Here is a 26,716-nt window from a genome sequence, read left to right on the forward strand (position 1 = left end):
TCTTTATTTCTTAAGGATGTAACTTATGGTATTTTATTTAATTAAGAAATAAAGATTGAAAATAATTAAGATGATTTTAGAGTCATGAAAAATATAGGATGAAGAGTACTAGAAACTTCCCTTTCATAAAAAATAGACTTTTGCCCAAAGAAGCAGCACTTGACATGTCTTTTTTCTTACCTCCCCCACTAGATTGTAAGCTTTCTTCAGGCAGGGACTGTGTCTTATCATATTTGTGTATGGCCCATAGTCTCTAGCACAGCGTCTTATACAGAGTGGACACACAAATGATTTTTTGAGTGAATGAATTTATTTTTATACTGGAAATCCTTGCCTTGAAGTGAAGAAAATTTCAAGCCTTTCTAAGCAATTACTATTTGTTCACTTGAGTAAGATGCCAGCTGAGGATGTCTGGCTCAGAGAACACCAAGGACTTGGGCACAAGGAGTTGGTAACAGACACTCCAATTCATTTCCCTGGTGAATCTGGAGCAAACTGTGCCGTGATGACCATCCCTAGGGCAATTTTTTGACTGGTGCATATGTTGTAGATTTCTCTAATATAAGATTCATTCATCCAACAAATAGTTATCGAATGTCTACTTTGTGCTAAGCACTCTTCTAGGCACTGGGATATCACAGTGAACTTAAGTCTAAAAATTCCTTAAGTGGAGAGGCAGGCTTTGAATTAGTGGGTTAGAATAAAGATGCACATTCTCTGTCCCTCCCGCTTTCTCAGTTAGCATAATATTTTCTGTATAGAAAATGCAATTTGACTAATGATCTCAAAGCAGTTCACAACTATTAAAGACCTCTCCTTCTACAGCCACTGCTTTGCTTTTGCTTGGGCAAATGAAAAAACAAAAACCACTCTCCCATCACTTCCTCTCCTGGTTTGCATTTCTTCCTTTCTCACTGCTTCATATACTTGCAGACTTTTGGGGCGAGGGGAGAAGCGGGAGAGTCAATATTCTATGGGCAGATGATGATGATGCCTGAATATTTTTGCAAGTGGCAACTGAAGCTTGTAGTTTTAAAAGTGACCCCGCAGAAGATTTCCTTCTGGTTGGTTTATTAACAACCCCTTAGTCCTAGAGCCTAGTGATATATATATATATATATATATATATGTAGTCAGAAAGAAAAACCACTCACCATTGTATCCAAAAGGAAATGGTGCAGGCAGGGTGGTGGGTCCCTGTTTTGGCTATAGAATAAGTGCACTGTGCAATATTTAGTGTTTCAGTGATTTTTTTTTTGGTATCTCAATCACATTTTGGCACTTTGTTATGTGGCTCAGTACACCCAGGGTAAGCAAATCAAAAGTGCTTCTCCACGTATGTGAGTGGTATGGCACAGACTCCTAGTGCTAAGTAGAAGCTGATTTAATAAATCCACCGAAACTACTGCTATGGATGCAATCAATGAAAGGTGGTGGAGACCCCCCCTGCCTTTTTCCTTTGCATTGTTTAGTGAGTTGGTGATTCCTAAGGTCACTACTGTCCAACTCCTCTCAGCCCAAGCATCTGGCCCCTAACTGCTCCTAGAAGGGCCTGAGTACCCCAGCGCAGCAGGGGGCAGGGAAGCATGCTAGCTTTTCCCCAAAGCAGTGGATGGCAGCTGCATGACATCTTTGGTTCGTCTGTATTGTCTTCTCATTTTGTTGGAATCTTAAAAGGCACAGCCCTCCATCTCTCCCTGAGCTGAGACTGCAAGAGTCCCCAGCTGACTTACTCAAAGCTCTCCTTGCCACAGGTCGGGCAGAGCGGGAACTTACTCAAATCCAGTTGCTTGGAAACCATCGTATCTGGCTGGTCTTCCTTCCCCCTCCACAGTCCACCCCCTTACACAGCAGGCACCCAGACATTCTTAAAGTTCATCACTCTCCACTACACTCCGAGAAGAGCATGAATACACCATTGTGCTTTCCGTGGAGGAGAAAGCAGAGAAAATGTCGAGTCCTTTACTGGTGAGAGATCCGTAGCGACTGCCACTGGGCCGGACAGACATGGGTGGTGGGATCTGGTGGTGCCACTGAGCTGGAAAATGGACCAAATAATGTGTTACAATCAAAGGAATACAGTCTAGCAGGTACACGGCAGGGGTGCATTCTGTCCTCATTCCAACACTTTCTGTGGGATCTTAGTAAAGCATTGAAATATATCTGGGTCTGAAATGCCTCATTTGTAAAAGAGAGAAATAAAATCTCTCCTTCCCTGATCGGGAAGAGGGAAATTGGGCTGGTGATCTTTTAATCCCCTAATTCCAAACCCTATGATTCTAATCCAGTAAAATCTGGGGCTGTAAGAAGGACGAGTGGGTGACTAGGGTGATTTCTCAAAATTTTCTCCTGACCTAGCATGGAGTCTGCTGGGTAGAGAGGGCGGTAGGCTCTCAAGGCAGGGCACCTCAGAAGGTGGAGATGAGAAATCTATGGAAATGGCAGCCAAAAGATGAGTCCAGGCCTCTGACCGCACACCTAATCACCCTAATCAGCGATTACCTACCTACCGTCCTAATCAGGTTCTAATGAGTTACAGCAAGAAGACTGAAAAGTAACATGTGCAATCAACCATGGTTCAGGGACAAAAGAGAATATTAGTATTTCCACGTTCACCAAGCATTGCCCAAAGGGGACCCTGGTTTTAGCAGCCAGGATCTTTAGGCTTGAACATGGCCTGAATGAAATATCCATCCAAGCTGCTCAGTCCTGTGTGTTGTCACTGTTTCAGAAATTACCAAGCAGTCTTCTCGTGAGGTTTCCAAGAAGCTTGCTGTGGAGAAGGGGAAGCACCAGGTGGGGAACGCTGACGCTCTGGGTCCTACGAAGCTATGGACCCTTGTAGCATTCCCACTTATAAACGGGTCCTTTGTTGATTTCATTCTTTTGAATTAGTTTTTCGGGATCTAAATGCCTCTGAGTGAATTGATAAAATCAAAATTGGAAAGCTACAAAACAGGACAAAACTTACAGCGATTCCACAAGAGAGCAGGCACTCAGTAAGGCAGCCATGAACTGGTTTAAAGTCCCTCCCCGCCGCCCTCCGCCCTTTAGCCTTTCCTGGCCCTCTCGGACACCTTAACCTGACAGCAGGTACTATTAGAAGCCCTCTGTTTTCGAAGACAGAGGGATGCCTACTGTCCCCGTTCCTCGGACAGGTAGGAAGTGATTGCGGGGCGGCGTACGGGATTGATTTTACCCCCAATCCTCCATGCCTTGCCCCACTCCCCCGTCCCAGCTGAGGATACAGCGCTTCGCGTCGTTAGTGCTGAGGAATCAGGACGGGAGCCAGGGGAGAGGTGAGCCGGGACTAACTGAACTGGGGAATCCGCCACGGATGAGCGGGACTGGGACAGAGTCATCGGTTTCAGGGCTTATTGGTATGAGTTTCTTAGTTGGAGACCTATTTCCTTCTGACATGGTGAAGTGGGTGAAATGGTTAAGGCATTAGCCTGGATTAAGAAACAGTATCACTGGCGTGTCTCTCCTCGGATCCTCCCAGGGGAAAGTACATTGGAGCCAGCGTCCCTCACGGCTGAATTTCTTTTCAAGTCCACGAATTAAGGAAAATAACCAGAAAGCTATATATTTTCTCTAAATATTAGACTTAGGGAAAATGGCAGGCCGAGACCCCTCCTGTATGGTACCAAAGAAAGGAGGTACCCGGGGCTCCCCTGGCGGTCCAGCGGTTAAGACCCCGCGCTTCCACTGCAGGGGGGCACGGGTTCGATCCCTGGTGGGGGAATTAAGATCCTGCATGGCGCGCGGCACGGCCAAAAAAAAAAAAAGGAAAAAAGATGAAAAAGGGGGGGCGGGTGTACCTGGTGTGCACCTATAAATAGCAGGGACCTCAGGTTCTAGGCAGAGTTACTGTTTCTTATTTGTTATTCTGGTTAATCATGTTAAACCAGTAATGAATAAGAAACTTATTAAGCCAACAAATTAGTTCTTTTAAAAGAGGAGGGAAAAAAAGGATTACTCTTTTGGGTTAAGGAATATGTCTTCAAAAATACCAGTTAATGTCAAAATTATAGAGGAGAGGAGTAGAGTACACAAATACATTAATAAAGATTAATCTGTTAAATCTTTTTGAAAATTAGAAACATGGCTCAAAGGAACGATATAAAACCTGGATTTGCGTTCCAGCTGTAGTCACTTAATCTCTCTGAGTCTCTGCGTTTCTTCCTCATTTAAATGAGGGTAACAACAATTACAATAATCTCATGGGTTTAGGAGGATCTTAGGGTACCATTTCATAAATTACAAGTCACTGTACAAAAGTCATCTGATATCAGTATCATTAGGACAGCTCTCTATTATTAGTCTGATTAGTCTGATTGTGAGATTGGAGTAATAAATATTTGTGGAATTCATTAACAAATGAATAGGGTCTGGAAAATTCTGCTGGGTGGAGGTATGGCTGGGGAATGACGCGCAGTGGGGAGGGAGTTACAGTGGGTGACCCATGGCAGCAAGGAGATGGCCTGAAGATGCTGGGTAATTAAAGTACAAGCACATGTACACTCTGAAGTAGTTGTAATTCCTAGTATTAGAAGTACAGAAAAATTAACCTCTTTTGGAAGAAGATTAACCTTGTAGTGAAATGAAAGAGTGTACAAAAGCCTGAGGTGACTAGGATAAAATGACTTTAAAAATCCATCTCTTAAACACTAAAATATGATCTAACCAATTCATTTATGAAAACATACTACACTTATCCTAAAAGAAAAAAGATTTTTTTGGCCACGCCCTGCGGCTTGCGGGATCTCAGTTCCCCGACCAGGGACTGAACCGGGGCCTAGTCAGTGAAAGCTCCAAGTTCTAACCACTGGACGACCAGAGAATTCCCCGCAGAAAGATTTTTAAGCTCCCTGTCACACACGGATCAACCGATGCCATTACACTTACCGTATATATCCAACCTGGCAGTGCATGACACGATGCCAGCTTCATTCTTGGCTGACAATGTGTACCATCCAGCGTCTGATTTCTTGGCTGGCTGAATGAGGAGGCAGACATACCCAGTTGTGTCCTGGTGCATGCTGGAGAAAAGAAAGAATATATCCGTATTGTATCTGGGGGCAGAAGCGGCCTTGTCGAGTTTAGGGCTCCGGGAAACTCGGGCAAATCAGGCAGTGCAGTGCTTCTCCTCCCCTCCCTGACCCTAGCAGGAGGGAAGGGGATTCAGCTTTAAGCAAGCATCAGAGGCAAGCTTGAAGGTGGACAGAAGAGGGTCAATAGCCATGGCTGAGACCTGTTCTTGACCTCTCCACTCTCCTCCCAGGAGGACTCCCACTTGTCACAACCAAAGTACAGAAAAAATCTCTTTTCCGAACCAGGCTGGACATTGCAGGAACTTTGTAAAAAAGCTACGGGAGAGTAGACCAAAACGAGAGGCCAGGGATGGATGAACTGTTAGCATGGATGGGGTCTTTTCTTTCCTTCCTTCCTTCCTTCCTTCCTTCCTTCCTTCCTTCCTTCCTTCCTTCCTTCCTTCCTTCCTCCCTTCCTCCCTCCCTCCCTCCCTCCCTCCCTCCCTCCCTCCCTTCCTTCCTTCCTAATTGAAGTATCGTTGATTTACAATGCTGTGTTAGTTTCTGGTGTACAGCAAAGTGATTCAGTTATACATATAACTTTTTCAGATTCTTCTCCATTATAGATTTATTACAAGGTACTGAATACTGTTCCCTGTGCTATACAGTAGGGCCTTGTTGTTTATCTATTTTATATATAGTAGTGTGTATCTGTTAATCCTAAACTCCTAATTTATCCCTCCCTCCACCCTTTCCCCTTTGGTAACATTAAGTTTGTTTTCTATGTCTGTGTGTCTGTTTCTGTTTTGTAAATAAGTTCATTTGTATCATTGTTTTAGATTCCACATATAAGCGATATCATATGATATTTGTCTTTCTCTGTCTGACTTACTTCACTTAGTATGATAATCTCTAGGTCCATCCATGTTGCTGCGAATGGCATTATTTCATTCTTTTTTATGGGTGAGTAATATTCCATTGTGTGTATGTATGTATGTATGTATGTGTGTGTGTATATATATATATATGTGTATATATATTTATATATATATATATATATATATATATATATATATATATATACACACACATACACCACAACTTCTTTATCCATTCATCTGTTGATGGACACTTAAGTTGCTTCCATGTTTTGGCTATTATAAATAGTGCCGCTGTGAACATTGGGGTGCATGTATCTTTTTGAATTAGAGTTTTTGTTTTTTCTGGATATATGCCGAGGAGTGGGATTGCTGGATCATATGGTAACTCTATTTTTAGTTTTTAAAGGAACCTCCATACTGTTCTACATAGTGGCTGCACCAGTTTACATTCTCACCAACAGTGTAGGAAGGTTCCCTTTTCTCCACACCCTCTCCATCATTTATTATTTTTAGACTTTTTGATGATGGCCATTCTGACTGGTGTGAGGTGATACCTCATTGTAGTTTTGATTTGAATTTCTTTAATCATTAGCAGTGTTGAGCATCTTTTCATGTGCCTGTTGGCCATCTGGCTGTGTTCTTTGGAGAAATGTCTATTTAGGTCTTCTGCCCAGTTTTTGATTGGGTTGTTTGTTTTTTGATATTGAGCTGTATGAGCTGTTTGTATATTTTGGAAATTAAACCCTTGTTGGTCGCATTGTTTGCAAATATCTACTCTCGTTCTGTAGGTTTTCATTTCATTTTGTTTATGGTTTCCTGTGCTTTGCAAAAGCGTATAAGTTTCATTAGGTCCCATTTGTTTATTTTTGCTTTTACTTCTACAGTATTGCCTTGGGAGACTGACCTAAGAAAACATTGGTATGATTTATGTCAGTGAATGTTTTGCCTATGTTCTCTTCTAGGAGTTTTATGGTGTCATGTCTTATATTTAAGTCTTTAATCCATTTTGAGTTTATTTTTGTGTATGGTGTGAGTGAGTGTTCTAACTTCATTGATTTACATGCGGCTGTCCAGCTTTCCCAACGCCACTTGCTGAAGAGACTGTCTTTTCTTCATTGTATATTCTTGCCTCCTTTGTCGAAGATTAATTGGCTCTAGGTGTGTAGGTTTATTTCTGGGCTCTCTATTCTGTTCCATTGATCCATATGGCTGTTTTTGTGCCAATACCACGCTGGGATATCCAAGAGCATGGGATATCTTTCCATTTCTTTGTAGCATCTTCAGTTTCCTTTATCAATGTTTATAGTTCTCAGCATATAAGTCTTTCACTTCCTTGGTCAGGTTTATTCCTAAGTATTTTGTTTTTTTTGATACAATTTTAAAATGGATTGTTTTTCTTTACTTTCTCTTTCTGATATTTCATTGTTAGTGTGAAGAAATGCAACAGATTTCTGTATGTTAATCTTGTATCCTGCTACCTTGCTGAATTTGTTTATCAGTTCTAATAGTTTTTGTATGCAGTCTTTAGGGTGGAGGGGGTATTTCTTAATATATCCAACTGGGCATGTGCAGCATTTAGCTTAATACAGTTCAGGAGCAAATCAGCATGTTCTTTCCTTCTGTTTTCTCTATGTCAGTAGTTCTTAACTAACCTTGACTGCATATTGCAATCCTAGATAATTACACCAGAATTTCAGGCTGTGTTTGACACGTTTCATTAATTTACACTGAAGTGTTAACTCAAGAATATTCTCTGTTCTTGCTTATATTTTACCAGAGAAAAATCCTGACCTATATGTACATAGACTTTTTTAGATGCCCAAATTCTGTAAAACCCAATATTTTCTAGGACAAATTCAGTTTACTGTGAAGAAATAATTCTCAGTAGCAATTTCTGTACATAAGCCGCCTTTGTAGCATAAAACCAAAATGGCAAAGAATGAAGGATGGTTAGGGAGAATTAAGGAAAGCTCCCACTTTAAGAAACTGTATCCTTAAAGTTACTTAAAAAACAGCCATGTAGTGATGGATGGAGAAGGAGTATTACTTTAATATTTTATTTTGCTTTACTTTATTTTAGCTTTTTACCGTCAAAAGGTTTTCTGTGTGCTAATATCACTGAAGACACATGACAAAAAATAGGCACGATCTTTATAAATTCCTCATACCTTTTTAAGCTTAAAAATTAAGGTTTTAAAACTGTGGGACATGTGTACAATGCACTACCCCTCAGCAACAGAAAGGAATAAATTCTTGATAAGCACAGTAACGTGTGAAACAGATACATTATGCTAAGTGGAAGAAACCAGATTCAAAAGGCTACAGACTTATTTGGGTGGCCTGACAAGCCTCACTGAACTTGACCGAGGGTGGAGGCTGTACCTGATCCTGTCTCTGGTGAAGGGGATGGTCTCGTTGCCTTTCTTCCAGTAGAACACAGGTGGAGGCATGCCTATGACCCGGCACTCCAGTCTCACCGGGTGGCCTTCGGGAACACCGCTGTTCTGCAGTTTCTCCAGGATTACAGGCGCTTTCTTCACTTCTTTGGCTGAATGAGAGAAGGGCAGTGCTAGTTTGAAGCGTAAGTGCCTTGGGGTCCATGCCTCAAACAAATTACAGTTCTGGAGTCTAGCAGAGTGAGCACCCACCCACCTTTACCTCTTCTTTAGAACACTTCTCAAGCCTCGTAGTGAAGATCACTGCCTTGATAAAAGCTCCAGAAATGAAGCTTGATAAAAAAGAAATGAGGAAACTGTCTCTGCCTATCTTATGAGGGACTACACTCAAGGATTTGGGTCACACACATGGGATGCATATGGTAGGTGTGGGATTGAGGGAGTTTCTTTTATTGCTCAGCAGTCAATTTTGAGAAACAATATAGGTACTAAATATATCTTTTTTTTCTTTTTTAGAGGAGTTTATTTTGTAGAAGATATATTAATTTTCCCTCAACTTTTTATCTTGAAAAATTTTATAGCTACAGAAAAGTTGAAAGAAGTATACTATTTTAAAAAAACCACAGACACAAATTATGCTTCCTAAGGAGGCTTTTTCTCCCCCACAGAACCAATTAAGGCAAAGCTACCTCATATCTCAGGGTTCCCTAGTCAATAGCAAAATAGTGGGAAAAAAGTAAAAGCTGCAATCAACGTATCCCTGCAGGATGAGCTTTTCCTACTCTGTTGGTGAGATGGAATTAAGGATGAGAAAAAGAAAAAACTATACTGAGGAGACAGCTACTAGCTTAGAGAGAGGATTAGCATTCTGAAGCTACCCTGATTTCCTTCAGGGGCCATACGAGGGCGGGAGAAAGCCCAGCACAAGATTTCATACATTCTGAAATCTAATTCTGGCTGGACTACTGCCCCGAGGGTCTGGCACCTCCCAGGTGACAATGACTTTTTGTCCTTATCTGTGACAGTGTTTTGTTCACATCATCTTATAAGGTTAGGGTTTGTTTGTTTAGTTATAGATTCAAGTGCCTTCCACGTTCCAGGCACTGAGTCAGACATCAGAGATACACGGAAGAACAAGTCAGAATCTCTGACCTCAGAGGCTCATGGTGTCTTCAGGGAGGCAAAAGGGAAAATAGTTACACCGAAGCCACCAGTGCTGTAAGAGTCTCTCCTTTACTAAGTGCTGTGGAAACAGAGGAGGATGTAACCTGGTGGATCCACTGTGCCTTTGTGGTGACATTTGAATTAAGTCTTAGAGAATGAGTAGGAGGTTGCTAGGCAAAGAAGGGCGTTCCATGTAGAGGGACCACAGATGCAAAGGCATGGAAGCTTGGGGTGGGGGGAGACCCTGGAGTGTTCCAGGAGTGATGAGCTTGTAGGGCAAGTGACCTGAATTTGTGATAGTCAATTGGTAATTACAATGACTACCATTTATTGCAAGCATGATATACACAAAGTACCATATTATGTTTTTAGCTTACTGATATGTTTTCGAAAGCAACGTAGGAAACATGGCCCTTATTACAGTGAAGGAGAAACTAAGATGAGACTCGGTGGGGCAAAGGACTAAGGAATTACATCAGAGGCTCTGCATGTTTCCGCAATCACTTTGGAGGGAGTTCTGTTTAGGGGTCCCAGCAGCAAACCTTACCTACTACAGTGAGGTCCAGACTAAAGGAATTCTGTCCGGTTTTGTTGGTAGCAACGCAGGTGTAGGTCCCTGCGTCACGTTGAGTGAGCGGGTCAATGAGCAAAGAGTGGACTCCGGTCTCCCTGACCAGCATCATGTGGGAGGTGTCGGGGAGTACAGGCTGGCCATTGAGCAGCCACGTCAGCTCCGGAGGCGGTAAGCCACTCACCTAACAAACAACAGGACAGATGAGGCAAATGACAGACTGAGGACAGACAGATTTATTTGGTGGCTGAATTCTTCATCCTTGTCTGGCACCACATCGATAGTGACAGAACGTCAGTGCTGAGAAGCCTCTCCTCAGGAACATCGGGACAAGAGGGGTCTAGGTGGGTGGCCGTATGCATTTAAACTGTATAGTATTTGGACCCCAATTCAGGTCATGATTATATTCTAGATTAGAATGAATAAGAATTAAAAAGCTAAATAGATAGATAAAATAGGCCTGTGGGATCAGTTTCAGAGATATTGCTTACATACCTAGTAAGCAAGAGGTAGCCAAGGAAGGCACAGACATTAAACCAGCGTTCTCAAAGCTGGCTGTGTGTCATAATCACATGAGGAGTATTTGACAATCCTGATGCCCACTTACTATATTAAATCAGAATCTTTGGGGATGGGACCCAGTCATGGGTGTCTTTTAGGGTTTAGGGTGGAAGAAGTTAATCCCAAATATTATTTAGGTAACTAATGGGAGAGCAAGAACCACCTAGAGAAGTGGATTCTATAAATGCTTAACCTTAAGCCTTTACTAATTTGTGTCTAAATCTCCATAGCATTCTACATCGTTCGGACAGAAGGGGTGACTTCAGTTACTGTTCATACTGAGAAATATTCATACTGTTCAACTGAACCTAGTTTCTGGTGGCAGAGTTAGAATGTAGACTAGCTAAAGGTGATGGATGTTGACTAGTAAGAGAAATCAGCTTCTGTTTTCATAAACTGCCTTGGAGCCATCTTTTCATGACTATAATTTTTTCAAAGGCTGTACCTCACAGCAATTCACTTCAAGGATGCAAAAATCATCCTTATGCCTTTATGGTAATAAAGACCTTCCAGGTACCATATGGAAAATGTCTGAATTACATCACCTCTTTGGTTGTCTTTACAAGCATAGAGTTAACTTGGTACAGTATCAATGTAATTTTTATTAAGATATAAACACTTAAAGATTTTATGAAATACTTTTGTCTGGTATTAAATGCTCCAAAAAGAACCTTGTGGGCAAAAAAGTGCTCTCTCTCTCTCTCTCTCTGTTCCTCAGTCCCCTTTCCCTGAAAAAACAACAACCATAAAACAAATACAAACAAAAATAGGTGCATACAAACAAACAAATACAAAATATGAACAGATTTGGAACCAAGAATGGTGTACTAGAGTCTACCTTACAGTCCAGGCGACAGAGGCGCCCCTCGTGAGCTACCATATCCCCAGGAGCCTGCAGGAAATGTGGTCGGAAAAATCGTTCCTGTAGGGGCTCTTTGTCTCTTTCTTGCGCTCGGGACCTTACTCTAAAACAGCAAGCATGTTCAGGCATTACCCACAGAAACCGCTTCAGAACTTATGACAGTATAGACATTTAGGCATGGCTCTCGGGCCTGGAGAAAGATTTTTTTGGGGGGTGGGGGTGGCTGGACCATGAAGGGATAATAAATAATAGTGTGGAGCTGATGTAAAAAGCAAAGTACTAAGCATCTCACCCACTGTAGGGTTATCTTGTGAGATCTGTAATCAAATAATCAGGCTTTAGCTTCTTTGTCTCTGAAGTCATTCTGGGTTAAGTGACTCAGCTCCCCTTGCCTTGGGTTTGACCAGTTGTTCAGAAGTTTCAGAATAAACAAATCAGTATTCAATCTGAACCTCAAATGAGAGCCAAAAGAGAAGTCCTGTTTATCACCCAGAACAAGGCAGCTGCAATCCCTGTGTCTCTGAGTAATACAATTTAACCTGGCTAATAAATTATGTCAGACCATTAAAGATGATCATGAACTTAAACTGGTTAAGACTGACCACAGTAACAGCTGTTCTTGAAGAAGGAAAAAAACAAAAACAAAAAAAAACTGAAGAAGAAGGTAGAGTTGCAACGGTGGTAAAATACTGTATCTGAAACATGGGTCACTATTTTTGTTCCTTTGGTAAGTCTAATGTAATTCATCCATGTCAGCAACTATGAAATGCTTTGCTAAGACTCTGTGGCACCACCAAGACTCAAGAGAAAGCCAGGCTCTTTCTCCTTAGTGTTTAGTAAAATCGGAGAGGAGGAAAGTCAGTTGCTGTGTTGGAGACAGCTGTTATATTGGAGACAATAACAACAACAGAAATCTTTTATCAGTATACATATACTCATTAACGGTTTCTGTTTTTTAAAGACAAGGTAATTTAATTCAGAGAGTCTGATTTATATATTATGTGCACAGGTGCTACTGATGGTTGCAATTTTTGAACCATTAAAAGTGTGCCGTGGACCAACGCTTCTCATATTTAATGCGCTTATGAATTACCTGGGGATCTTATTAAAATGTAGATTCTGATCAGTATGTCTGGGTGGGGCTTGGGATTCTGCATTTGCAACAAAAGCTCCCAAGTGATGCTGATGCTGTGGGTGGAGGACTACACATTAGTCGACAATTTGTAGACCAGATACTTCAGTGCTCATTGTGGTGGGTGGCTGCTTGGGAGGGGCTAAAGAAGGGAGATTCTTACTGTCTTTACCTGTGAGACTGACCAGCAGCTGTTAGTCGACTTCGAAGGGGCAAACCTTGTACCATCAAGTGGCCAGAACAGCTGATTCTCCCCTGAGAAACAGAAAATGAAGGAGATTAAAATAAAAACAATTCCACATTTTTTTCAGTACATATACATTCTTATGGACCAGAACATTATGAACTTTTTGGCTAACTATTATGAGTTTTTTTTTTTTTTTTTTTTGTGAGGGGGGATGAAAACAATATAACTCCTTAAATCACTGTTAATATTCCAGGGGAAACGATTTTTTTTTTTTTTTAATTTATTTTTGGCTGTGTTGGGTCTTCGTTTCTGTGCGAGGGCTTTCTCTAGTTGCGGCGAGTGGGGGCCACTCTTCATCGCAGTGCGCGGGCCTCTCACTGTCGCGGCCTCTCTTGTTGTGGAGCACAGGCTCCAGACGGGCAGGCTCAGTAGTTGTGGCTCACGGGCCCAGTTGCTCCGTGGCATGTGGGATCTTCCCAGACCAGGGCTCGAACCCGTGTCCCCTGCATTGGCAGGCAGATTCTTAACCACTGCGCCACCAGGGAAGCCCGAAACGATTTTTAAGAATATTGTGACTTTCATTTTTAAGCTGAGAAATGAACAGACATAAATGTAAAAAAATTTGAATTCTTGTGCACTTAACATTATTTGTAGGCACATGCAGAGATCATGGTCAAGTATTTTTATACTTTCCTCAATAGAAGTTATCTTCAAAACTAACATTTTAATAGGAGGAGTGGGTGAGTAGAAATTACAGTGAGTTCTGGTACAGTGAGTGAGGTACAGTGAGTTCTGTACCTCCTATTCTAAAAGTAATTGAAGATATTTACTCTGCCATATCTTTAAGGGGAATTTTAAGTCTTGGTCTCTTCAGAAAAGGAAAGTGAAAGATTATGGCTTTCCAACTTTTACCAAAAAAAATTTGTTTTATGAGTGAGGGATATTCACAAGTGATTTGCTTATTCTCTAAAGAACAAAAAATAGCAAATCATTCTTTGATAGAATAATTTGTTGACTCTTCAAGAGAGTCAGTGAGTTGATCAAAACAAGATTTACTCCAATAGTTCTGGGGCATATACTTAGTGAATAGATACTACTAATGTCCTTTGACAAAGGCTGAAGGGTGGCGTGACCCATCAGTGGCTAAGTGGTCTTGTAAGTTGTGATACTGTGCTCCAGTTCACACAGTCTCTATGCTCCTTATTCATTTTCCTCAGAAATCCTTAGTAACTTGCACTTCTCAAGGTTTATTCACAATGACATGAACCGCTCCTTCCTCAGAGTGCAGTACAGCGCGGAACCCTGCGTCTCCACCTGGGGGTTGGCCGCCATGATGGTGTAGTTGCCGTCGTCATCGCCGGTGGTGGAGTCAATGTGCAGAGAACACGTCCCGTCTCCTTCTCGCCTCATTTTGAAGTGCTCATTTCTTTTTGAAATCTGCTTCCCATCTTTGAACCAGTAAACCTGAAATGAAAAATAAGGAGAATATACACTGTTCTGTACATCTTCTTTTTTGGCTGCACCATGCAGCATGCACGATCTTAGTTCCCTGATCAGGGATGGACCCTGTGCCCACTGCATTGGGAGCGTGGAGTCTTAACAGCTGGACCACAAGGGGAGTCCCTGTTCTGTACATCTTAGAAGATAATGATACAAGGAGTAGGATAAGGCAAGGATCGATTGCCATCTCTACAACTAGTAACCCATCCCTTATAAAACACTTAGAAAAAAATTTTTAAACATATTACAAATGACAGTATAATATGCTCCTCCACTTGTACATATACAATATTTAAGTAAGAAATTATGTATAATTTAGGATTGAGAAAAAACTTTTGACTATTTTTATTATATTTATAATTACTTAAAAAGCCACCCTAAGGACCAGAAATGTCTTCAGAGGCAAAATAATTAAAACCAGGAGCCTGGAACTTTTCCTATTATCCTTTTACAAACTCAAGTCTCCTGAAGTCCGAGATCTCAGGGCCTCGAATAGCTGACCTTACTTGAAAGGATAGTATGGTTTATTATACCAAATGGAATGAGGCCAGGATTCAATTGCTAAATTTCTCCTCTGACTAAAATTTAAGTATACATAGTTTTCAAGTTAAGTTCTGCCTGTATCAAGGAGATCTCTCAGAGACAGGGGAGTTAAAGTACTGGTTGCAGCTGCCCTTCTCTACATTTCCTGGTTACCTAATCATACATACTAGCGCCATGTTAATGTTTGTGAAAGTAGGGTGGATAGGTTCCCTGCTATAGGCATACTGGGTGTAAATCCTTCTCTCGCTGACTGCCAAAAAGTCTGGTGACTCGTAAGATTTTTCAGCAGCCAATGATAATGATACGACATTTTCAGCATTTACCAACCTAACAGTAATAATACAAATATAGCTCACTTTGTACAACAGGCAGGCTGTAGATTTTCAGTAGATGTTAAATAGAAAGAAAAGTATCAGTTTGGTGAGTTTGATGGTTGAGAGAATCAATAGCCCAAAATAGAGGATCATGACTAAGACATTTATTGTCAACTTTTATAAAAATTTTAACTTACCCATAAGTTATCTGATTTGGTTTTTGCCTGGCTATTTAATGATTCTATTCCTGATTGTATCTTTTTAGTCAGATTACTTGGGCTTTGTTAATTTTCTGGTATTGATTTTCATTCCCTCTGTAGATACTTCACTACAGTCTGGTAAGACTTTCTTGAAGGCACTGTCTGTAGTTTTGCACTGTTGGTTGGCCAACTGGCTGGTCATCTTCCCCTACCTTTGGGACAGGTATCCCAACAATTTTGCAGGTGAATGTCACTGGAGAGCCTTCGGTGACCCGGAAGTGCTTGAGTCTTTTGTCAAAGATGGGAGCTATACACTTGCCCGTGGGGATCTCATCATGTTGGATTTCATCATCTGATTCATCAACAGGGGTGCGTTCCAAGCGAAACTCTATTTCATTCATCAGCCTCTGCTCAAAGCTTGAAATTTTGTACTCCTGTCAAAATGGCAAACATGTTTTAATTTCAATTTTTGTGGGTGAGGAAGAATGTGTCCATCAATATAATGTGAGGATGAAACTTTTTAAGATTCAAACGTTAGATTTACATTGTGGAACCTCAGTAAACCAGGCATGTTCCATTTCCAGTTCCTCATCATGGAGCACTGAAGGAGATTTGTGTTTCTACTACAATCCCAAACTGTCCTAGTGAACCCTGATTCCTCACCTTCAGCATGGAGCCCCGGTAGAATATTGTAGGGAATGGAATGAAGATGGAATATAATTTTTGTAGCTACTAATAGTGTCCATTTCAATATGTAGAGCTGCCTATGTGGTATTTTGGCAAAATTATTCTGAACTGCATTCTGATACATGCCTGCATCACCAGCTTCCTGTCTCTACTAGACATTCCCATCTGCATACTTGAGGAAAACTTGTCTTGAATAAATCTCCCTTGACCCCATGTCTGCTTACACTGTGTCTCTGCTGCCCTCACAACGAAGCTATTTGAAATAATTTTCTATTGTTATAGTCTCATTTCCTTGTTGCCTGTTCTCTCACTAACATACTCCAATTAGGCTTGTGTTCTTATAGTTCCACTGAGATTGCTGCTGTCAGGGTCTTCACATTTGCCAGATCCACAGATAAGTTGTCACTTATCTGCTCTTACCTTACCTGACCTCTCAGTAGCATTAGACACAGATGGCTACTTTATCTCTTTTGAAACATTTTTTTTCTGTTGGTTTCCATGACACCCTACTGGTTTTCCTTCTCTTCCCCTAGCTGGTCCTTATCAGTCTCCTTTACTAGCTCTTCCTCCTCTGCTCTAGGTGATCTCATCCAATCTCACAGCTTCAGATACCTTCTGTATGCTGATGACTCCAAATCCATGTGTCTCAGCCTGGTCTCTCCCCAGAACTCATATACCCAATGATCTACTCTACATCATGAGAGTCATATACCCACCAGTATACTCTCTGTCATGGCTTGGGTGCCTCATGGGTGCACCCATGGACCAGCTTAGCATGGTCCAAACAACACGCACTTGATTTCTGTCCCCCAGGGAAGATACTCCTACCCTGCTCTTCCCCATCTTAGGAACTGGCACCACTCTTCATCCACTTGGTTAAGTGGTTAAGCTGGTGTTTCTCACATTACCTATGGTAAAAACCAGATTTTAAAAATACATTTTTTCAACCTGTACTCTTGTAAAATAAAATAAAATAAAAATGAATTACTAGAAAAATGAAATAGAAAAAGCATGCAGAATTATTCAATAGACATAAAATTTCTCTGTCAAATGCTCTAGAAATTTCTTAATGGTTACTTTCAATTTCCATACTTATCTCAAGGTGGAGAGGTGACAGCTTGCAGACTGGCACAGGTCTAAGACCACACTTTGAGTGCACCAAGTTAACCTAAATCTAGAACTTATCCTGGATTCCTCTGATTCCCTATCCTGCCCTATTCTATCAAGCTTAAATGTCACCTCCCTAAAGCAACTTTCCCAGGCCACTTCATCTAAAGTAACTCCCAATTCTAATTCTCTACAGAGCATGGACTGCTATCTAGTGTTTTTCTTGTTTGTATATTGATTGAATGATTGAATATCTCTAAGCCTTAGAATGTTAGCATCAGAAAAACAGAGCTCTTGTCTGTCTTGCATCCCACTATATCAACCATATATGGAATAGTGAGTGCCTGCCACATGGCAGGTGCTCCATGAGTATCTGAAGAATGAAAGAATACATGAATGACATGGAGGCCGTCACTTGTTCCAACACTACTGTATCTTTGAGGAATCTGGAGCCATGTGCTTGGGGTGACGGTGAGCCCTTTGGTTAAACTTGTGACTCTAGTTAACCATAATTTTATGATTTAGGTAGGCCCCATGGAGATGGTACTAGGATGCCCCTGAAGTGGAATTTGGGGGCACATGGCTGATTTGCATCTGCCCCTAGTCATAGGCAGAGTAATTGAGTTCAGGACTCATGAGATATGTTCTCAAGCTATTAAATCACGTCATTCATGTTCTCTAGCTATTGTCTTATACATATCATCGCCTGAATTTGTGCAGAATTGGAACTTAGGAAACACGGACACCAAATGTTTCTTGGTTTTAATTTCTTAGAACCAATTTTAAATCTTCCCTCTCAGCCTCATCTCAGACTGGGTAAACAAAATACATCTACAGCTCTTTCAGGGTAGAAAAATGATTAATCTCCAGTTAAGCGTATTAATTTTTAATCAGATAAACAAACTAATTGAAGTAAAAGATTGTTCACTTCTAATTTGAAACCTAATTTAGTTTAAAAGTATTAAGACCGTTTTCTACATTTTGGGTTGTTTTTTATTTTTAAAGTTAATACTTAAAGCTTCCAACTGTCTACCTATTAGTTTGAACTATATGAAATTGCCATTTTTGAGGGTTAAAAGAGGTAAAATATCAGCAATTTCAAATTATTCAACCTAATACTATATAGCGAGTATATTTTCCATAAATACATTAACTAATCCCACAAATTTGAAATGTTTCCTAGTCTTGACCGTTTAAAATCCCATAAGGAATATATTTTTCTTCTTTGTTGAATTGCATTCATGCTCCTAAATGGGTATTATTTTTCCTTTTAACAAATTTGTTTATTTTTTGGATGCTTAGGAGTAAAACCAATGAGTCATTTTATTCTCTTACTATGTGAGGTAGGTGCTAAATAGCTTTATTATTTTAAAAATAATAGTCAAAAGCATAATTCATATAGTTTGCAAACCTCACACACAGATCCTGGAGTTCAGGATAACCCAGGCTTTTTGTGAGGGTGGCAAGAGATCTTAGCTTCTTATGGCTTCTCATCTTGTTTCATTTAAGTCCCCAAATTCCCAATCCATTCCATACCGCCTCTAGCCACTATTTTAGTAGAGTCTTTGCTCCAACCTAAATAACCTTCTCTGCAGCTTCTCCTACTGCATGATGGGTGAGGGCTGGTAAGTTCCTGGCTAATTACATTGTCAGAGTTATTATGGCGGGGGGGGGAATGAATTCCTGAAATTCTATATTGAAAGTATGATCTAATTTTTCCAAACAAGTATTACTGTACATTGTGGTAAGTTATGATTATATCTATACTTCAGGAACAAATGGGTGATATATAAGGCTTTTGAGCACTTGCCTGAGAATACAAATACCACATTGTCTCCATGTATTCCAAACAACTATTTTTAGGAACTTGATTTTACCAAGTTGGGACCTGATTTTATGGAATTTATAAATGTTTGAATTGATTTAACCAAAGGAACTATGGAAGCGATATGATGAAAATACGCACGTTTTGTTTTTCTGTAAGTGTACACCTATTGGTTATATATTTACTATTCTACCAGTACTACAAGTTGGGAGGTGATGAAAACAGAACACTCAATGAGTTATCTAAAATATACTATCTGTAACTATGTACTGAGGATACAGTTGTATTCTACTGAGGCACCAAGATGAGTTAGATATCAAAAAACAAGTGAGTTGGGAGACAAACTATCCTCCAGAAATCTCAAAGCAGGTGCTTGAGGACAGGTTAGATGATTGATATTCTTCACCTTCATCAGAGATACAAAAGAGTCAGGAGGGAGAAAATCCAGTGAGAAGACTTTGGAAAGAGCTATTAATGTCTGTGAGCATCCCACCTCCACCTCCACCCCCAGAGTACCTGCCTTTCACCTCCAGTCTATTGAGAGAGATTAAATAGACCCATTTGTAGTGTTTACTGTGTTCCTCCAGTGGATTGGTATCTGATTCCTGCCTAAAAAATCTAGAGTGAGGAGCACAGTGGGTTTTTGTTGGTGGGCAAGCTGAAGGTTGCTTTCAGTGGCCCACACTCCTGCATTGTGTCAGGTCAGAGGACCTGTGATGGTTGCTGTCATACATATATGGGCCACATATGAGACAGAGCCAGTGTGGAGTCAGCTTTTGTCCCTCTGTGGCTGGGAAAGGAAGGAGTTGGGAACAGCAGTTAGTGAAGCAGGGGAGGAGGGAGTGAAAAAGAGAGAAGCTGGCCATACTTCCTTCCTGGCTTTAGATTTCCCATTTGTAGAGGTCCCTGGGGTGTGCGTTGTGAGGTGTGGATGGGGGCGTTTGTGTGTGGGGTCTTATTTTTGAATAAGGATTGGGGTGTTGGTTACCATGAGGACTGGTCATTTTGTATTACTGGATCAAGGCTGTATTTTGCAACAAACTAAATGTAGAACGTTATATGAACTAAAATTGGTCAAAATGGTTTTGAGATTACCTCACATTTGAGATTGCCAGGAGAAGGATTAGCCCCACTAGATAAATTTAAAGGGATAAAGGGAGAAAAAAATAAAATTGCTTTTAAGGTACAATTGTTGAAGGTACCAGTTATATGGTATAATGTATAAGTTACAGATGCACAACAAAATAAGAATACTGTAGGTCAAGGAGTTTCCACAAAAGATTTCATAAAATATTTGGGAAGTTGAACCTCAGGAACAAGGAAACCCATGTAACTGTGTGGCAGGGGTATGTGACCTGTTTCTAAAGCAGTGAACCTTTACAACTGAGATGTTTACAAAGATGCACACCATCTCCAGAGCAGGAATTCTTTTTTTTTTTTTTGGTAGTGCTTTGCAACTAAGAGTTGGTTATCCCAAGGATAACTAATCCTCTTATACATAAATCAAGGTTGTCGTTCCAAGTTGTGACTGAGGGGGTTCAGATTTTGTAAGGACATTTGCAAACAAGCAGTGTGTTTAAGTTAAATTTGAATGTGCTTTCTGCACTGTTCTGCACAAAGGTTGTACTACTGATCCACTGTCAGCAGCTGTACACTTTGAATTTCCAGAACTGGATTTGGGCTGTGTTCTCCATTTTCCCTTGCCTTGTCCCCTTTGTGAGTAAAAGTAGGAGTTTCTGCGTCAGCTGCTTGTAGGTGATGTCTGTGCTCAAAGGAGAGAATATTTTTCTGTGTAAATCTGGTCTGTATGGCAAGCAAGTCAAAGACATATGGCCCATCCTTTCCAGGCTTATGTTAAAGACCTTAAGTGGAAATGAATTGCATAGAATTTCAGTTGCTCTACGAAAGAAAATGAAAAGCTAAAAAAATTACATCAGAAGAGTATGCCACTTGAAAATATAATTCTTTTTTTTTTTTTTTCTTTAAAGATAATCCTCTTAAGGCTGATAGTTTGACAACTTGAGGCATTTGGTTTCTGAGACACATCTGCAGAAGTTTTCTTCAAATTGTCAGAGTGGTGGAGAGTGCTTTCCTCCTGCTAAGAATCACAGTGTAATGACACAACCCAATCAGATATGGCATTGCCAGGGTTCCAGATTTCCAAAACGTGGGCCATGATCTGGCACTCACTGCCCTGAGCGTGCTGCTGGCTTCCTCTACTCTGGGTCTGAGTCTGGGCTTCAGGGGCAAGTAATCAAATAGGGTCAAACCAGCTGGCAGAGCCTGCCCAAAGGGTTCCCAACCAACTCTGGGTACAGTGTTCACTAGAACAAGTTTTATGTGTTAGAGAAAGTATTCTCCTTTTGTTCCTGGGTGAGCCACAGTATGGACAGCAGATAAGAGATTCCTAGATTAACTTGGAGGTTAACCTACGCAGAGGATGTCTTCTTTTATGATTTATCCAATACTACATGCTTCCTTCAATAGAAATAACCAGGCTTCATGGCTTACCCCCTGTCCCTGCTACCAAATTCTTAGAATACTATAATAGGCGCTGGGGACACAGCATTCTATAAAACACACACTCTACCTTCAAGGAGGTTGCATAAAAATACTTTAAATCCAAATTTTGTCTTTAAGAATAAATAATTAGTAAGTGGTTCACAGATTTATTTTATACTTAAATGTTCAGTTAACACCAGAGTTTTGCTTAATTTCAGGGTGTTTTTTTAAAAAGGTTTTAGTGTGTTTTTAATCAACTTTTTAGTCAGTTGATTAAAATAGATTGTTATCATAGTAGATAGAGTCTATAATTAGGTATAATCAGAATCTCTATAGTTAAGTGAGATATTTTCCATACAGATGCAACAAATCCAAAATTTTCTCCTTGGTCAAAAGTTTGCTTATCCTATCTGAAATTAATGTAAATCCCAAAGTTGTGAGCTAATTCAGCAGATAGTCCCTGAGCACCTACTCTGGGACAGATACAACAGGGGTGCAGCGATGAACAAGACCCCCTCCCCCACCCCCTGCCAATCCAGCTCCCAGGGAGCTTGTGACTGGTGCATCCTGGGTGGGCCCACAGCAGGTGACATGGGGACACTGCACTATTCCAGCACCCAGGGTCCTACAGTGCCCACGGTGAGCAACATAAGGCCAATGACTACGTTGAATTCTTATTAGAAAAGGAACAGACGGCAAGACTGTTTGCCCTCAAGAGAGAATTTTCATAAAGAATTCATGGTAAGAGATGAAAGAGGTAAGATTTAAATAGAAGAAATGACTAAGCAGTTTAGAGAAGAAGGAGATTAGAGGAAAAAAAGGCAGAGCAAGAATTAGGTACTTATTCTTTCCCCCCTCTGTCATATAGGGCAGTATCTGGGAACCACAGACAGTTTTAATGAAGCTTTCATTTAAAAAATGGGAGGGAGGAGCAGAATAAAGAGATGGGAAAGTTTCCAGAGAAATGAGGTCAAGGAGGAAAGTTGAAATAAGACATTAAATGTGTGTGTGTGTGCGCTTTAGACATTAACAGTCACCAACTATTTACTGGGAGCAGAACGTCATACTAAGTCATGTATGCATTAAAATCATTGGTTATGAAGGTTCCATTACATTTTGTGTGATCCTGGTTTCCTCTGACCTCTCAGACTCACCTTGCTAACCTAAACCATTTGATGTCCAGTGAAGATCCACTGGTGGTGAACGATACCCTTCAAAATAAGAAATGATGCAGCCTAAAATCTACAAATCTCCACTTTTTCTCAGCAAATTTTCCTCTTCTTAACTTCCTCAATGGGCCACAATACATTTAGACAGTTCTTCATGACTTTTTCACTGTCATTTCCCAAGGCAGCAATGGACAAAACAATATTATAATATGGTCATCATTTATTCCTCAAAACTTTCTCAGAATCAACATCTACCAACCTAATGCAAGCATTCCATCTCAGACAGCTCCTTAGTTTCCTGAATTGCATTTATGCAGCTTGGCTTTCATGATCCCTGGCCTAGAATGCTGTGTAAGATCAATTCTGTAATTAATATACCATAATAACGCTCAGAATAATAATTGTCAGAAGAACACGGATGTGTCACAGATATTTGGTATATAGTTTTCACTGAAATATGGAGAGGATTGAGATGCTTTTTGAGACTCCAAGTTCCTGCTGTTAGCCCTGAAGATAATTCATGATGGAGGTTTAATAAAGAGTTCTGCTGGGTTTATGGCACTCCACTCATGGAAGTTCATGTTTATATGTACTCACATTTCAGGTAATTAAGAGAAAAACCCTACTTTCCCCTGAGTTGGGGCAATGGATTAACATGGATCTACCTACAGAGTAACCATAAAAGTAAAATCAAACAGCCTGTGTGCTGACCTGGTATCATTTTTACAGGGTTCTAATTGCTCCCTGAGTTGTTAAAGACATAGGCTGAACACAGCTCTGATTTCAATGACACTTAGAAGGATTAACAACCACAACTGTGATGACAGTATTATAGGAAAACAAATCTGTGCTAGACAGAGCAACATTTATGGGGCTTGGAGGTATTTGTCGTAAACCTGCAAAAAGGCTGCAGAGTTTCAGGGAAACTGTGAAAGTGTCCTGGAGACCAGGGCTCTGGTTCTCATTCTACCACTGACAGTTTGACAACTGTGCTTCAGTTTCTCTATCTAGAAGGTGGAAGAGAAGAATAGTTGCCTTGGTGTTTGCCTCCCAGAAATATATGTAACTTGATGAAATAATACATGAAAAGTGTACTCGATTATGGCAAGCTTAAATATCCTGCTTCAAGTCAATAATTTAAAGTCAATTTTAAAAAGCATTTTTAAGCTATTTTAAGCATTATTATTTTAAGCACTTTAAGCATTACTTTCAAGAGAATCCACTCAGTAAAAATTGTCCAACATATAACACAATAGTAAAATACTGTATATCAATGGCTCCACTGGAAGTAAGAGATAGAAACATGAAGGAAAACAGCATATGGTCAGGGGAGTCTGGAGCCTTGTTTCCAGGGGTCACTTATGTCACAAATTCCACAATATTTGGCATATAGTTTTCACTGAAATTTTATGTTACACTTAAAATAGATTTTATCAGTTCCCACCTGGGGAAATAAACCAAGAGTTAGATTATTAAAATGTAAATCTGCATTTAAAAAATAACCACCTTACAAAAAGCAAAAATAAATGGCTCCAATAAAATACTTAGTCTTTCTTTTATGTGATGCTTACAGATGACTTTCCTTTTTCTCCTTCCGTGTAAACACTTACTAGAAAGCAGGGAGTTGTACAGGTTGAAACACAGGATATTGGCTAATGGCTGTTTCACGTGCTTCAACCTAATGTAAAGATTGAGAGGAACTGGTGAGCAAACCCCCAAGCACATTAGATTGAAGCAGCCAGATAAAGGATGGCTTGGAACCCCAGAGTTCCTTAAAGTCTAGGTCATCTCAAGGCTCAGATATTGAAATGTCTCAAAGATGTGACGGTGTTTGCCAATACTGAGCTGAGGATTGTTGGAATGGAAAACAGACTATCTAGTCTCTCTCCTTAACATACGCTATTATAGGTAAACGCACGTAGACAAGTAAACTGAATTAACTACTGGGCTAAATCAAGAACTGTGAATCCATGTGGACGAGTTTCCTACATGAACCATGGACAGTCTGTGCTTTGCCTTCCAGAACTGCAGTGTCAGCTTCACCGAGGTCAGGTGACCTGAGCACCCAAGGACTGAATTAAGCAAACTTACATTCCTTACAAAGAAATTCCAGTAAACCGTCTGAACCCGACAATCTTACCTGCTGGTTTGATCTGACATCACTGAAATTCATTTTTTTACCCAAGTCTAGAATCACCGCATTCTTAGTTTCACGAATGTAATCATCATTCACTGGTTGGGAAGACTTTATATGTTTCTTCATTCGTCCCTGGGATGGCCTGTAAAATAAATTCACACCTAAATCACTCATGAAAAGCACTGGCCAGGGTACAAAGGCCTAGAAATCAGAGTGGTTGGCATGGCAACCAGACGCCAGGAGCCATCAGGTACTTACGGAGTGCATCTTGCGAGCAAAAGTTGAGCACTGCCCAGAAAATCTGTGTGTCGAGGTGTTTTCAGTATTTAAATTATAAAAACATTATTTAAAGTAATCGTGTCCTCTTGTCCTAAGGTGCTCAATATCCATTTTGTGTCTAAGAGATTGGATTATGTAGGAATTCACTAAATGAGAGTCCTGTCCCAGACCAAGCTACTCTTATGTGGGTCCATTCTTAAATGACATCTTTTACATCAAGAAACCTCAATGACACTTACACGGATGGTGCGCTTCTAGGCAGCCCCATGGCATTGGTGGGTGGGATGGCAGGGAGAGAAGGCAGGACGGAGCTGAGGAAAGCCACTGGGTTCTGAATCCGGCCGGTGGGAGAGACAGGAGTTGGGGACACGCAGTGGGGCTGAAACTGGTTTCCACTGGAGATGGAAAATGTGAGTGGCAGTTGTGCTGGCTCTGTCAGACCTGGAGGAGGTGGCTCGTTTTGGGCAGAAACCCCTCCTAGAGATTTGGTTTGCACCGAGGGCTGGGAAACTAAGAGGCTTTCTTTGCTCGCTGTCCTCTGCATGGCTTGAGGAGTGCTGATCAGGGTGAACACTGGAGAGCTGGAAGGGGACACAGTTGCTGCAGTGGTGCTCGTGGAGGGGAAGAAGTGCTTTGGCCGGGCCAAGCTGAATGTCTGTGATGAAGGGGCCTTCACCTGCTTGCCGGACATTGTCACCGCTGGGACAGCAGTGGAGGTCAAAACACTCATGTTGAAAGGAAACTCCTTAGGAGATGAAGGAGATGGGTTTTGCAACTGCTGTTGTTCCAGTAAGACTTGCTTGTGAAGCTGTTGTAGCTGGCTGGAATCTCTGCACACAAAACAAGAGTGGGGAGAGAGAAGAGAAATCCGTCACCATTGCCTCAGCCTGTAGAGACAGGCTGTTGGCTGCTTGATGCTGATTAAGAACACACAGCCAGTGTTGCCAGAAACCAGCCAATCGAATTCGGGCATGTGGGATCTAGTTCCCTGGCCAGGGATCAAACCCGTGCCCCCTGCATTGGAAGGGCGAGTCTTAACCGCTGGACCGCCAAGGAAGTCCCTGTCTCTCCTTCTTTCTAAATCTGTTTGATTGCCAGGAAGAAGGGAAAGGCCACCATGATGCACAACTCCAAGAGGCGTCATTCACACTGTGTTCTTTGTGTTGTGACCCTGGAGTTGGGCAACACAGCAGCCCCATTTTAGAATGTTATAAATTAGAAGAAATAGAAAAATGGTCCTCTTGTTGGAAGTGCTCAAAGTTCTGAGGTGAGCAGGCAGTATCTCTGTTTCGGGACAGAAGGCACTGAGCTCCATACTGATGTGAGTTACTAAAGGGGGCTGAGTTCCCTGAGAATGTGCTATATTCTTCACTCTGCCTCATTTTAGAGCAAACTTTAACAAAGCAGCTGGATGTGTCTTGGTGTTTCTCATCCTCTTCTGACAACAAAGCTTTATAGAGAAGGTGACCATATGTCTCGATTCATTCTAGACAGTCCTGCTTTATGCCTGTTTTCCTGCCATGATTATTAATAGTGCTCTTTCACTCTCAAAAATGTCATGGTTTGAACGATGGATTATATGGTCACCGTAATTATGAACGTTACTTAGACTTTTCTTGTGCCTAAAGGAAAAAAAAAGATCAAGCTGGGAGCGCTTTCTCCATTT

General features: G+C 41.0%; 1 protein-coding gene across 1 annotated transcript in view; it reads right to left on the minus strand.

Annotated features, from left to right (window-relative positions):
- Positions 1-288: 288 nt before the first annotated feature.
- The window catches only part of MYPN (myopalladin), a 74,816-nt gene continuing 48,388 nt past the window's right edge, over positions 289-26,716 (minus strand). Inside the window, exons 11-20 of the mRNA XM_036828497.1 lie at positions 25,290-25,880; positions 24,775-24,913; positions 15,557-15,778; positions 14,102-14,251; positions 12,773-12,855; positions 11,445-11,571; positions 10,022-10,229; positions 8,297-8,462; positions 4,909-5,042; positions 289-2,038 (exon numbers count right to left, since the gene is read on the minus strand). Of these exons, the coding sequence (XP_036684392.1) occupies positions 1,869-2,038; positions 4,909-5,042; positions 8,297-8,462; positions 10,022-10,229; positions 11,445-11,571; positions 12,773-12,855; positions 14,102-14,251; positions 15,557-15,778; positions 24,775-24,913; positions 25,290-25,880 (1,990 nt within the window). The 3' untranslated portion in view covers positions 289-1,868. The remainder of the gene's footprint in view (positions 2,039-4,908; positions 5,043-8,296; positions 8,463-10,021; positions 10,230-11,444; positions 11,572-12,772; positions 12,856-14,101; positions 14,252-15,556; positions 15,779-24,774; positions 24,914-25,289; positions 25,881-26,716) is intronic.

This window comes from Balaenoptera musculus, chromosome 16, assembly GCF_009873245.2.
Source record: "Balaenoptera musculus isolate JJ_BM4_2016_0621 chromosome 16, mBalMus1.pri.v3, whole genome shotgun sequence".
In the NCBI taxonomy this organism is placed as follows: Eukaryota; Metazoa; Chordata; class Mammalia; order Artiodactyla; family Balaenopteridae; genus Balaenoptera; species Balaenoptera musculus.